Raw genomic sequence first — 15,577 nt, 5'->3', positions numbered from 1 at the left:
TTCTTAAGAAATAAATAAAAGTTAACTAAAAAAGCAATAATATGATGGACAGTGTGAAATATTATGTTGTTTATTAAGATTTGAAGTGAGTTAACAAGATGCACTACCTCTTTACTTTTGTGGATTTTATGGAAATGTATCACTGTGGGATGTTGAATGTCTGACTTTTATATGGGATCATAAAAAGCACAAATGACCACATCAGATAAAAAGTGTATTTTTTTAGAATAAATACAAAATGTATATTTATAGCTTATAGGATACAGTCTGTAGGTGTATATACATGTATGTATTTCTGTAATTAAAAGCTTGTATTTTTCCTGTTTTTTAGGTAAAAGCATCTGCTAAATGATTAAATGTAACTGTAAAAAGGAACTTTTTTTATTGTTATTATGTAATAAATCCCAGAATTAGATTTTTTAATAACCGTTATCAGATCCGGAGGTCAATTTAGTGACCCGAGGGCCTCGGTTCCTATCAACACATGCTTGTGGAGAAACATGAAATAAAAAAATGACATAGGTCTTGTTTGTAAACCTCAGTTTACTTCATCACGCTTCAGGAAAATCTTTTCAAACGCTTCATAAATCATCAGGTATGTCTGGTAATGAGGTTGTCAAATGCATTGTGACATCCATTAACACACACACACACACACACACACACACACACACACACACACACACACACACACACACACACACACACACACACACACACACACACACACACACACACACACACACACACACACACACAGCGGAATAACCAAATCATCAGGCAGACAAACAAACCCAAATATCACAGTAAGGGAGTGGCATCAATAATCTCCCGTTTCCCAAACAAAACTCGGCCGTCTCCCTCTGCGGTTGCCATGGAGACAGTGTCTTCACATGCCTTTGAACTGCTGCATAATGGACAGGAGCTGCTCACTGCGTTTTTGGATATTGCACTGCTCCTCTTTGAGTCTCTCCTGCTCCTGGAGCACCTCCTCCTGGAATATTCAGACCGAATCGATAAACAAGAAACGGCAGGTGACGTGGCACATGATGAAATGTTAAACGGCCGTCACTCCATGCATAGAATGAGATATTTGCCAGAGTTTTAAATGCGGGTTCAGTGTGAACCGCTCCTGCAGTGACACGTTTTATTCATTATCAGTGTGAGAAAGTCACCGTTTGTGCAGGAATGGCTGGCTTGATGTGGGCATTTAAAGGAATAGTTCATGCAAAAAATTAAATAGCTAAAATGTGATTTGCAATTCTGAAATATTCTGTATCAAGATATGTTTATTAAGATTTGAAGTGAGTTAACAGGATGCACTACATTTTTACTCTTGTGTATTTTATGGGGGAAAAAAATCAGTAAATTGTATTTATACACATTACACTCATATATATATTTGTCAAATCGATTATATTATAATATTATAAGATTATATTATATATTATATATATTATAAGATTATAATATTTGATGTCAAATCGATTAATCGCAACTAACACAAGTTTTTGTTTACATAATATGTGTGTGTATATATATATATATATATATATATATTTATATATGTGTGTGAGAGTGTTTGTCTGTATATATACATACATACATATATATGTGTGTGTGTATAAATATGTGTGTGTATACAGTATATATACACACACACAGGCATATACTGTATATAATACATATAAATATAATAACATATACAAACACATATATTACATAAACAGATTTATCTCAAATGCGATTAATCCAGATTAATTGGTTTGACAGCATTAATATATATATTGTATATATGAATTAGTGCTGTCAAATCGCAATTAATCACATCAAAAAGTTTGTTCATATAGTAAGTGTGTATATGTATATATACTGTATGTTTATATAGACACATATATAGACACAGACACACACATATACATAATATATATCTATAAATATAATAATACACACACACATAATTTATATAAATATAATATATAAACAAACTATCTTGTACATCTATCTTTATGAGGACATTCATTGACACAATGCAATCTCTAGTCTAGCCGCTTACCCTAACGTTACCCATCACAACTAAGTGCCTAACCCAAACCCTGACCCTAAACCGACCCTTAACCTCATTATAACCTTATCCCTAAAACCAAGTCTTGACCCTCAAACAGGCCTTTAAAGGCTCTCAGAAAGAGAGGACCGGCCAAAATGTCCTCACTTAACTCTCTTTGTCCTCACTCCAATGGTCTAAAACTCAAACTGGTCCTCACAAAGATAGTTGTACAAGTACACACACACACACACACACACACACACACACACACACACACACACACACACACACACACACACACACACACACACACACACACACACGTGTGTATGTGAAACAGGGTAATAGTGTGTGTATAACACTAGTACTAACTCAGTTAAAACAAGCTGTTTCTGTCTCTGCCCGCCAGTGGTTTGTATGAGGTAAATGTCTGAGGTTATTTTAAAGCAACACACCCTCAGTTTACACAGCTCCTTCCTCTCCCTGTCGTTCTCGTCTGCCCGCGCACGCAGCCAAGCCTCGTTCTGAGCTTTGTGTCTTTCTAGCATATCCTGCAGTTCCTGTCCAATCACAACCGCAAACTTCCTTTAGCAGTTTAACAAGAACGGACAAGAAAATGAATCCAATGACGTCACCATCAGTGGTACCTGTCTCTGTCTCAGGAGATGCTCATTTTGAGCGTCTCGCTCATTTTGTAGAGCCTCTGTGTCCCGTGCAAGTGCTTCTTTTTCTCTGTTTCAGGGGAGAACAGATTCACATTATTAGTGATTTAGACAATTCATTTGAAATAACCAAATACGGCATCATACCTGTCTAGTTTGTGGAATTCCTCATCTAACATAGCAAAAGCTTTGTGGATCATGTTCATGGCTTCATCACGAACTGTACTGAAGTCTCTATGACCGCTCACCTGGATGAAAGTGACAATGGTTTATTGCCTTGGTTACAAAATCATATATTTCCTTATATATATAAAGAAATGATGTGAGCCACGGCATCTAATCTAAAGCATACACTTTCCCTTATATATTCATTCATATTTAAAGCTAAAATCTGCATGTAAACGAACATTTAAAGGGGTCATCATGACATGGATTTTAAAAAATATATTTTTGAGGTATTATAATGTTAATGAAAATGATTATTTTCAACCTTTATTCTGAGCCTCTGTCTGAAATGATAGTTTTTTAAAGCGTTTTTTAAACCTTCAAGTGTTTTAAAAACATTATCCATATAAAACCATAATTTACAGACAAAGCATTATGAAATCATTTACTTATGTTTGTGCTGTCAGATTCAATACAGTTGCTGGTTCAACTTTCAACTAAAGTTTCTTTGTGAACTCTCCATTACACTGTGCCTCGCTGACAAAACAAGATGCTCCGAACAAACATATGATCCAGGACGCCATTAAAATAACCCATCCACTTGTTTGAGATGCTGGGATCCTTCTAAAGTCTTTACAGAGACACAAATGAGCCGTTTAAACTGGACGAACGCTCTTTCACTCTTCCATTTGTCCTGTTGTTGACAGACTCGAGTGTGTGGAGTTCATCAGAAACTGAACACACATCTGTATACTGTATCAGTGTAGACAGCATCAGTCATTATAATGGCTTCTATTTGCATTTGACGTGACGCTCACATCCAGTTAGGGTTGCGTATCGTTTCAATTTTAGCGATTCCGATTCTGATTCTGCTCATCGAATCCGGTTCTTATCAATTCTTGTTTCTGATTCCAATATTTTTTGGAGAGGAAAAAAAAAGGGTAAATACTTTGGAAGGGAAGAATAAATATTTCTATCTTTTATTCGAGCCAATTTAAGCAATAACCAAAAAATTACATTATTACTCCAGTAGGGGGCATTTATTCTTAAAAGAGACTTGAGAGATTCATTAAAGGGGTGGTTGAATATGATTTCACTTTTCTAACTTTAGTTAGTGTATAATGTTGCTGTTTGAGCATAAACAACATCTGCAAAGTTACGACGCTCAAAGTTCAAAGCAAAGGGAGATATTTGCTTTTAAAGAAATTGCTTTTTAAGGACTACAACAAACGGCTGGTAGAGACTACACAACATTCCTCCCGGGTTAGTGACATCACCAACCCTAACATTTACATAAACCCCGCCCCCAGAACACGATTTATAGATTATCAAGACAGAATATGCTAATCAATGACTAGAAGATGACTACACATACTGTCGTATAATATCAAGAAAATGCAATTACCTGCCTCCTTGTTTTTATAGATGCCTTTTTGTTACACATATTTAGCCAATGTATTGGATATAATGCATTGCATTCAATGTTTGATGGCTTATATTGTTTTGGCATAGATGTACAGTAATTGGTTATGTATGTATATGTGACTATGCCAACCCATGTTGAGAGGAGCAGAAAAGTGCGATTATGTGTGTGCGCTAGACTCCTAGAACTTTAAATGAACTCAGCCATCTTAGTTGAGTTTACTGGAGTTCAAGGACATGAAGAGGTGGACCGCTTGCACCTGCCTGGAGAAGGATCTGGGAAACTTTGGAGGAGTGTCAACCTAACGCCTGTTGAAAACAACAGGAGTATAAAAGATTGATGAACTGACTGCCTCGGGAGATGCTGATACGCCAGTGCCCCCGACGCCTAGAAGCCCAGAGCTGAGGACAAGAAACCCCAAGCAGAAGATAAGAAGCCCAGAGCTTACTACACCTTTGATTCAAAATGTAATTATTGTATTTTATATTTAAACGATGAAGTTTTATTTGCCTTTATATTTTTGTTTATTATAAAAAGAAAAGTAACCAATTAAAATAAATTTAATTGATTACAAAATCTGCCTACTGAGACTTAGATTTATGATGAGAACATAACACAGGGGAGTCTTCTGACCAAATTGTAAGTACCTTTTGAATGCTTATGGTTTAGGTCAGATTTGACTTTCTTTACCTTACCTGAGAATAATAAATAAATAGGTAAAAGGTGTTAAGAGTAACGTATACACCGTAAAACAATACGCTACGTAAATTCACCAACTAACCATTCAGAAATATTGTCTACATGTTGTTGCCTCTTCTTGAGTCTCTCCATCATTGTCTGACTCCGGTTTGAACATAAAAGGCTAAAAGTTTTTGAAATTTTCAGTGCATGTGTGTGTGAGTGCAAGCTATTGAAGCTCCGCCCCCTGTGCCGGGAGCAGCAGCTCATTTGCATTTAAAGGAACAGACACAAAACGGTGTGTTTTTGCTCACCCTCAAAAAGTGACAATTTTATCATGTTATATAAAAATATCTGTGGGGTATTTTGAGCTAAAACTTCACATACACACTCTGGGGACATCAGAGACTTATTTTACAAATTGTGAAAAGGGCATTACACCACCCCTTTAAAAAACGGTGAATCATCCATTAAAGAGTGTGTCATCCAAGTGTGTGTTTTAAACAATTAAACTTGCAGGATATTTTAATGGTATAAAGACCTCTTATATGTCAAATAGATCAAATGTCACGACCCCTTTAAAAGTTTGGGGTCGGTTAAAATTTTTAATGTTTTTTTTTTTAAAAGAAGTCTGTTATGCTCACCAAGGCTGCATTTATTGATCAAAAATACAGTTAAAATAGTGTAATATCATAATATATATATATATATATATATATATATATATATATATATATATATATATATATATATATATATATATATATATATATATATATTCTATTTGAATACATTTTAAAATGTAATTTATTCCTGTGATAAAAGGCTGAATTTTCAGCATCATTACTCCAGTCTTCAGTGTCACATGATCCTTCAGAAATCACTCTAATATGATGATTTGCTGCTCAAGAAACATCTTATCATCATCAATGTTGTTTTTGCTACTGAATATTTTTGTGAAGACTGTGATACATTTCTTTCACAATTCTTTGATAAATAGAAAGTTTTGTAACATTATAAATGACATTACTGTCACTTTTGACTAAATAAGTAATAAAAAAAAATAAAAATCCAACCAACCCCAAACGTTTGACCGGTAGTGTAAACTGTCAACGACCCCAAATGCAAATCCTTCAACAGTCACTGTTATAAATGAAATGCCTGAGATGTTAGTAATGCAGATGTGTGACGTAAATCACCTGGATATGTTCACTCCTGTGGCTCTTCACGGTCACTGGAGACGCACTCAGCTCGTACTTCACGTTGGGAATCTTTGTCGGTGCGAAGCTGATCAAGAGGAAATGATTTGAATAACAGAACATTACTTTCATATGAAACTGGTAATGAAACTGGGTGTTTTAGTCACAGAAATGCACCCACCTATTACTGACACCCTGCAGGCCAAACTCAGACAAAATCTCCTTCATCACTATATGAGAGAAGTAATGGATCAAGCTCAAATAAAAGTAAAACAGGTGATTGGTATTTAGGAGTCGGTAACATTGAGTACCTGGCTGTCTCTCCGAGGGGTTTATCAATTTCATTATTTTCAAGTCATTAAATTCTTGCTCTTCATTTTTGCCTCCAAACACATAAAGCTGCAACCAAGAAGAAAGAAACTCACTAAAAAACAACTAAGTTAGATCTGAAACACATTTCGCATCTGTTAAACATGGACCAGTGCTGTTTATTTTTTGTTGTTGTTGTTGTAATTTTAACTGTAAAACCTGTTAATTAATTACAGTAAAAAACTGTTAAATGGAACATTTTTAGTAAAAACAACAAACCTTATAATTTACAGTAAAAAGTTAAGTAACACTTTACAATAAGGTTTAATTTGTTAACATTAGTTAACTACATTATAGTTAATATAAACTAAGAATGAAAAATACTGTACTTCAACAGCATTTATTCATTTTAGTTATTATCATTGTTAGTTAATGTATTAACTAATGTTAACAAATGCTTGCAAAGTGTTTAAATTACTAAAACCAACTAAAATTAAAAATAAAAGATATTTCAAAATATCAATAAATACTATAATAGTAATAAATCTACGAAAGTAACACTGACATGTACATTTCATCTCAAACATTTGGACACATCTAATCATCCTTCATTCTGACTATTTTTTATATTTTGTAATAAAGGATAAGTAATGAAAGTATGGACACAAATGGAAGTATGGGAATGAAGTTGATTAAAACACGTGACACAAATAAAAACTTTTACTTTGTCTACATTCCAGCTCGGCTTATTCTGGACATTCATCAAGCAACTTCATGAGGTGCATTATGGGATGCTTTTTGAAGAAGGAGCATTTCACGAAGCTTTTCCTTCAACTCATTCATTTAAAAAAAAAAGAAATGGAAATCAGTTTAGCAGAAGCCTTTAGATTAATTGTGATCCTGAGAAACAGTGTGAGTCGAGTGTGTCCAGACTTTTGAATGGCAGTGTATGTAAAACAAACCCCCAGTAACACACACACACACACACTCACATACATGACTATGGACGATGAAAGCCGTGTGTCCATGACGTCTGGCGGGAGGGATGCCGACATACAGCGGGACCTTCCATTTCATCTTTGCTGGTGAAACAGGAAGAGTGTTAGTGTCTGTTCATTCACTGGAAACTGCTTTGGTTTTCTTTTGGTTTCTCAGTTTTGCTTCTCATCTTACCGATGCTTAATTTGTGTATTTCATTGCTGAATGATACCGCTCCATCTGGATTAGTGATTGTTCCCCCAAATAAGTAAATATCCTGAATCAAAATAACAATAGTGTACTATTTTAAAAGTGTGACATGAAAAAAAAGTTTACTTTTGCTCATACTTGAATTTTGTGCATTTCTGAGTTTTTATTCTCCTCATCATGCACATTTATTTCCAAGAATGTACATCACTGATCAAAAGTTTGGGGTCAGTAAGTTTTTTTTTTTTTTTAAGTCTCTTTTGCTCACCAAGGCTGCATTTATTTGATCAAAAATACAATAAAAACCGTAAAATTGTGAAATATTATTACAATTTAAAATAGCTATTTTCTATTGTTATATATTTAAAATATATAATTTATTCCTGTGATCAAAGCTGGATTTTCAGCAACATTACTCCAGTCCTCAGTGTCACATGATCCTTCAGAAATGCTACAAATCTTTTGTAAAATGTCTTTACAGTCACTTTAGAATGAATTTAATGTGTCCTTGCTGAATAAAAGTATTATTATTTTTTTTTTTAAATCATACTTACCCCAAACTTTTGAACAGTAGTGCATAAATCTAATCATGTACTCTACCGTACCTTGTCATGATGTGACGTAAAGGTTTGACCGGCACAAACAACAGGAGACTCTCCTTTTACCTGACACTGTTCCCACACCAGAGTCTCTATGGGAAAAGACATAGTTCATTACAGTCTGACGAATTAGTCGTACAATTACAACTGCAATCTTTTGGTGCAAAACTATAACCCAGTATTCCCGTTGTTGTAAGTTAACTTTATATGTACCCGTAAGTAGATTTGTTTTGCAGTATCCACACATTTTAGAAACAAACACAGACCATTTACATTAGACAATAAATAACATTTCTGTGTCCTCTGTGCATTTTGTTCCTCTGAATGACGGCTGCCAGAACAAAACTATTTTTAAATCGCTTTGTTCTGCACTTTGGGACTATAAACCTTCGTCTAGAGGGAAGAAGCAGAAATTTGGCTCTGTGCAAAGGGTGGGAATCATCATTTCAAATCGAGCCAGCTGTACCTGTATTCAATGCATACATGTCTTTGAGTTGAGACCCATCCTCTGAACATCCACCAAACAAGAAGATCTGCTCTCCGACCACAGCAAATGAGTGATTATATCTACAGAACAAAAGAGGAAGAACACGATAAGATGGAAAGACAGCAGATGCTGGGCTTGAGTTTCTGGAATAGGAAAACCACAGAATGAATTCAGCTGTTAAAACGGTAGTTTTAAACAGATGGCCCATGATTACAGCTTCATTTTCAACAATCATTCAGTCAGCTAAAGTTACAATATATATACTCTTTTATATGTTTTTTTTTGTTGCACACAGTTGTAAAGTTAAATCTCATATTCAGTCAGATCACTATTTACCTTTCTGAAGGCAGAGTTCCTGTAGTTTTAATAGGCATCCAATTCAATGACACTAAAAGTAAAGTATAAACATACAGTAAGTTGTTATTGACAGAACACTTCATCCAAATATTAAAAAAATGTTTCTCACAAATATTTCCTGACTTTGATGATGCTTTTGGGGTTTTGGAACAACATAAGAGTGAGTAAATAATGACAGAATTTAAAAAAAAAGTGCATTCAAAAATAATTATGGAATCCCTCGTTACGGTAATGTGATCGATCGAATAAAAATTCAGGGTCACACTTTAGTTTACGGTCCAATTCTCACTATTAACTAACTATTAACTATGATTTTTGCCTCAATAAACTCATTATTACTGCTTATAGTTAGTAAGGTAGTTGTTAAATTTAGGTATTGGGTGGATTAAGAGATGTAGAATATGGTCATGCAGAATAAGGCATTAATATGTGCTTTATGTGCATTAATAAACAGCCAATATCTTAGTAATATGCATGATAATAATCAACTATTGGACCCTAAACTAAAGTGTTACCAAACTCAGTTATTTCATATTAGCTAGAGAAATCGCTTTTTAAGGACTACAACAAACGGCTGGTAGAGACTACACCACATTCCTCCCGGGTTAGTGACATCACCAACCCTAGAATTTACATAAACCCCGCCCCCTGAACACGATTTATAGATTATCAAGACAGAATATGCTAATCAATGACTAGAAGATAACTACACATCAGCAACATAAATTCATCAACTAACAATTCAGAAATGTCCTGTTGCTTCTACATGTTGTCACTTCTAGAGTCTCTCCATCATTGTCTGACTCCGGTTTGAACATAAAAGGCTGAAAGTTTTTGAAATTATCAGTTCATGTCTTTGTGAGGTAAAAGGACATGAGCTCTTGAAGCTCCGCCCCCTGTGCCGGGAGCAGCAGCTCATTTGCATTTAAAGGAACAGGCACTAAACGGTGCGTTTTTGCTCACCCTCAAAAAGTGACAATTTTAACATGCTATATAATAATATCTGGGGGGTATTTTGAGCTAAAACTTCACACACACACTCTGGGGACATCAGAGACTTATTTTACATCTAGTGAAAAGGGCATTATACCACCCATTTAATGTCTTACAATTCTGACATTTAACAAAGATAATTTGTATATGTTTTTGTTGTGTCTTTCATCTCAACCCACTCTCATGAAAAAAAGGTGAAAACTTTACATTGCTGAACACGTTTAAAGTAGCCATGAAATCTAAATTGACCCTATTTACTTTGTTAGCGCACATTACAAATCTTGTGGTGGACAATTAATCTGTACAAGTTAATACATAGAAAAAAATAAGTTTGTCGTGGTAATCTTCGTTCCTTCTCTGAAGACGTCAGGTTTGACGGTTTTGGTTTTAATATCCTAAACCACTTCCCTGCAACCGCCAGTCTTCAATGAGCGAGGGATGAAGAGGAGGTAAGGAGAAGTAAAACCCCGCCCTCTATTCAATATTACGTTTCACTTGGAAATATGTCACAACACTAAAGTAAACTTGGTTGCAACATCTGGTTCACAGGGACTTTAATAATGCCGTCCAGTGTCTGAGATGGACAGGGATTGAAGTCCTCACAGTACTGACCTGTGTTGAACATCATGAGATCTTCGGTCGGGACTCCACCCAAAATCCCTCCGTACACATAGATATTCTCTCCCAGAGCTGCTGCGCTGTGTCTCAGTGTCCGCAGGGACACGCCTGCAGTGAGCAGCTTCTCCCACGTCAACGTCACTGAGCATGACCAGACAAAACCTTAAGCATCTTAACAACATCATCTATGGTAGTCATATGCATTGACACTCACAGTAGTATGCACAATAAATGGTCTAGTGTCTTACCGATGTCAAAGCAATAGACGCCTGGGAGACACTCTTTAGCGTCAGGATGTGAGGAGCCTCCAAACAAATAGAGTTTTCCTTTAACAACACTATGGGAAAATGGGAAAGCATGGGATGATTTATCATCAAAATGAAGTGTGTGTATATATATATAAATATACATGCAGCTCTTGATGGAAGTAGCATCACAACATTTATTCCCATCAAGAGGGGCATATATTTTTGGTCAAGATCTTGTATTGTCAATGCAAGAGTCCAGCACTCTGTAAAGTCTCCTCCAGCACATCCCAAAGATTCTCAATGAATTTAAGATCTGGAGTCAGAGGAGACGATTCATGTGTGAAAATGATTCTTCATGATCCTCACAACCATTCTTTCACAGTTTGAGCCTGATGAATCTTGACATTGTCATCCTGGAATATGGCCATGATGTGTCTCATACATGGTTGTTTAAAGCATAACTCTCGCCAAAATTGAAGCTCTTTTTGTTAATCTACCCGAAAAAAGCATTTTGTGTAAAAGCATAATCAGGATGGAAACGCCACTTTTAAGATTGACCGTATTTTCGTTTTAGGTCAAAATGCCTTTTGAATGGGAGTGCATGGGGCACGACTATGATAGCATCAAAATCGCTATTTTTAAAACACTAAGAAGGCTCGACACAACATGAAACTTTGCTGGAAGTCTCACCAGGGGCTCTACACATGAACTCGAGCATTGACTACATGGTTTGTGTACACAAAGTTTACTAAAAAGAAAGGTTTTGTATGACTCACTTTTTCAGTTAGTGTTTCCGGTGGCTGGAGTTTTGTCAGTCAAAAGTAGTCGATCTCCGAATGCAACGTAACATGAGGAGAGTAAAGATGGAAAGCTCCTAAAGCTTGTTTCCATATAAATTCACGGATAATTATTTAACTATCTAACTATTTAACTATCTAAGTTAAAGATAATTAACTATCTAAGTTATCATGCTTTTCATTGAAATTACAAGCTCATGACATTTCCTCATATGGAGTCGGTTCATTACGTTGCATTCAGAGATCGAATGCTTTTAACTGACAAAATTCCAGCCACTGGAAACACTAACTGATAAAGTGAGTCGTACAAAACCGACTTTTTAGAAAACTTTGTTCTCAATGCTGGAGGTCATGTGTAGAGCCGCTGGTGATACTTCCAGCAAAGTTTCATGTTGTGTCGAGCCTTCTTAGTGTTTTAAAAATAGCGATTTTGATGCTATCATAGAAGTGCCCCATGCACTCCCATTCAAAAGGCATTTTGACCTAAAACGAAAATACGGTAAATCTTAAAAGTGGCGTTTCCATTCTAATTATGCTTTTACACGAAAGTTTGACTCGGGTAGATTAACAAAAAGAGCCTAGGTTCAATTTTGGCGAGAGTTACCCTTTAAGAAATGCAAAGCTACACACTCCATCAATTAGGGTTAGAAGAACTGTTGCCGAACATACAGTATAATTACTGCACACTCAGTGTCTCAATTCACTCACTCGTTTCCATTCACTCCTTCAAGTGAACTATATTAGTGAAGTACTGTAGGGAATAGTGAATGAGGGTATAGGGGAAGATTTCGAACACAGCCACAGTGTTTTAACAGTCGTTATTTGAAGCGCCAAGTTACTTTCAAAAGGTGATCTGCTCTATTTTGATCGCTACTGTAGAATTCAGTGTTTATATCTGAACTATAAACTTCTATCCAAGTACTTCTGTGATAATTTGAATTATTGTAACACAGAAATAATGACACTGTATAGTTGAAAAGACTGAATAATATACATGATAATAACGGATCTCTCTGGCTCAGCGGCAGCTCCAACTCAAATCTTAATGTTCACTGTTATTGAACTTGTCAAAGGTTTAATAGACACAGGAGAATCGCTGTCATTTAAGAATAAGATCGTGTGAGTATTTAATTCGAGATCACAAATTAATTGTGCAGCTCTAGTTATAATATTTCACAATATTTCTGTTTCACTGTATTTTTGATCCAGTAAATGCAGCCACAGTAAGCAAAAGAGACATCTTTCAGAAACATAAAAAAACCATATAGTGTTTATATCATTACCATAGAGTGTGTCCTTCTCTAACAGTGGGAACATCACCTTTCTGGGGCATCAGCTCCCACGTTACTCCATTAGATGAAACTAAAACAGAAGAGAAAGTTAAAAGAATGAAAACTGTCATTAACAAAACCATTCATACTTTAACAGCAAAATATTTCCCCAAATGTAGGCTACCTGTAATCATGTAAAAGTCATTAAGATATATTGGAGGATCATCCTAAGGACAGAAAAATAGTTATTATTGTTGCAAACGCATCAATTTTTTTTAACGAACACTGAAATAAGTGCAGTTTTCAGCGGTTTATTAGATTCACACACCTCTGTGATCGCGCTCGATGCTCCTCCAAACAAGAAAGCAATATTTCCTGCAACAGTCATCGCATGGCCATATCTGTAAACAAGTGTAATGCTTATGGTCAACACTTAGCAATCTTCATTCAATCTGTAGAGGCATCACAAATGACAGAGAAACATATGCAAGCAGAACTTACTTACCGTGGGCTCGGTGGGACCCCTGCAATTTCTTTGTCAACCCAATGTCCACTTGCTAAAGCCATTTTAGCATTGGTTAAGTTATTTTCTGACACCTAATTGTGAAAATCAATAGGGAATGTATCATGTGCAAAATGTTTTACTGTCCCATTGGGAAACATTCACACACAGGCAAACTCTCTCTAGCAGCCGGTAAGATGATGATACCGGTTGCTTAGTGACACAAATAAACAAACTTTACCAGATAACTGATCTGGTGCCACAGACGCCCGAGGGACCCATTTAACTTAATTGAGGCAAACCATGAACATGATTAAGCCTTAAGACTGAATTGCTTCAGTCAAAAGTATTAAGGTTATATTAACTTAAATAGCCTTTATTGTAGAGATAAAGCAAAATACTACAAAATCACTCTTATGGTCTTTATCACATTTTTAAATACAAAATAACTTTTAAAAATGTTTTTTTTTAAAGTAATATTTTTATAGTTTTTGTATTTTATAATCTAAAATATTATTGATTTTAATGCAATATTCAGCTTAGCTTTCTTTAGTTTGCTTCCTGTTTTTCGGACAGACAGAGAGATAGATGGATAGATGATAGATAGACAGACAAACAGACAGACAGTCAGACAGACGGGGAGATAGATGGATAGAACGATAGATAGAACGATACATAGATAGATAATAGATATACCGACAGACAGTGAGATGGATGTAAGTGTAGATAGATAGATAGATAGATAGATAGATAGATAGATAGATAGATAGATAGATAGATAGATAGATAGATAGATAGATAGATAGATAGATAGATAGATAGATAGATAGATAGATGTATTTATGGATGTATAGATAGATAGATAGATATAAGTATTGATAGATAGATAGATAGATAGATAGATAGATAGATAGATAGATAGATAGATAGATAGATAGAAGTATTGATAGATAGAAGTATTGATAGATAGATAGATAGATAGATAGATAGATAGATAGATAGATAGATAGATAGATAGATAGATAGATAGATAGATAGATATAAGTATTGATAGATAGATAGATAGATAGATAGATAGATAGATAGAAGTATTGATAGATAGATAGATATATATATATATATATAGATAGATAGATAGATAGATAGATAGATAGATAGATAGATAGATAGATTGATAGATAGAAGTATTGATAGATAGAAGTATTGACAGATAGATAGATAGATAGATAGATAGATAGATAGATAGATAGATAGATAGATAGATATAAGTATTGATAGATAGATAGATAGATAGATAGATAGATAGATAGATAGATAGATAGATAGATAGATAGATAGATAGATAGAAGTATTGATAGATAGATAGATAGATAGATAGATAGATGGATGGATGGATGGATGGATGGATGGATGGATGGATGGATGGATGGATGGATGGATGGATGGATGGATGGATGGATGGATGGATGGATGGATGGATAGATAGATAGATAGATAGATAGATAGATAGATAGATAGATAGATAGATAGATGAGGCCATAGTAATCAGTCATGATAGTGAAGTTAGGGTGACCACCCGTCCCGCGTAGCGCGTGCGCGCACAGCGTTTGAAGCCCAATTCATGCGTCCCGCAAATTGAGACCGTGTCACGCATAATCCATGCTTGCTCAAAAAAAAGTTGGTCGCTCTATCCTCGAGCCCCAGGCAGCCAAACGAACATTACTTGACAGTTCAGCACGCTACTGTTGCCACACCCACCCCTCAGTTGAACTGCTGACTGTTGTCAACTTTTTCGTTGTTGTCATGACAGCGCACGCACGCGCATACCAAACACACTGGGAAGGAGATGCGCGCTTTCCAATTCGAAAAATGGAGAAAGAGACTGTCTGAGAGGCACCGCCATCATAAATTAAAAAGAGAAGGTGTGGGTTCAAGAAAGACTGGGAAAATGAATATTTGTGGCTGAAAGGTGTTGAGGGAGATACCGAGAGGGCTTTTTGTGACCTTTGCAAAACGTCCTTCTCAATCGGACATGGA

General features: G+C 35.5%; 1 protein-coding gene across 1 annotated transcript; it reads right to left on the bottom strand.

Moving 5' to 3' along the window:
* Positions 1-55: 55 nt before the first annotated feature.
* LOC308683491 (uncharacterized protein) lies at positions 56-13,605 on the bottom strand (the record flags this gene model as incomplete). The annotated part of the gene is made up of 18 exons (XM_081353951.1): positions 56-994; positions 2,503-2,607; positions 2,695-2,779; positions 2,857-2,957; positions 6,175-6,262; positions 6,356-6,404; positions 6,486-6,573; positions 7,480-7,565; positions 7,657-7,738; positions 8,274-8,359; positions 8,734-8,834; positions 9,091-9,142; positions 10,717-10,863; positions 10,971-11,059; positions 13,051-13,129; positions 13,223-13,265; positions 13,367-13,439; positions 13,544-13,605. The coding sequence occupies 18 exons, from the start codon at positions 13,603-13,605 to the stop codon at positions 890-892; spliced, it is 1,521 nt and encodes a 506-aa protein (XP_081210077.1). The 3' UTR covers positions 56-889.
* Positions 13,606-15,577: the final 1,972 nt, after the last annotated feature.

Source organism: Scardinius erythrophthalmus (genome assembly GCF_964197995.2).
Source record: "Scardinius erythrophthalmus genome assembly, chromosome: 23".
In the NCBI taxonomy this organism is placed as follows: Eukaryota; Metazoa; Chordata; class Actinopteri; order Cypriniformes; family Leuciscidae; genus Scardinius; species Scardinius erythrophthalmus.
Note: the sequence above shows the minus strand (reverse complement) of the source record. Positions and strands in the feature narration are given on the sequence as shown.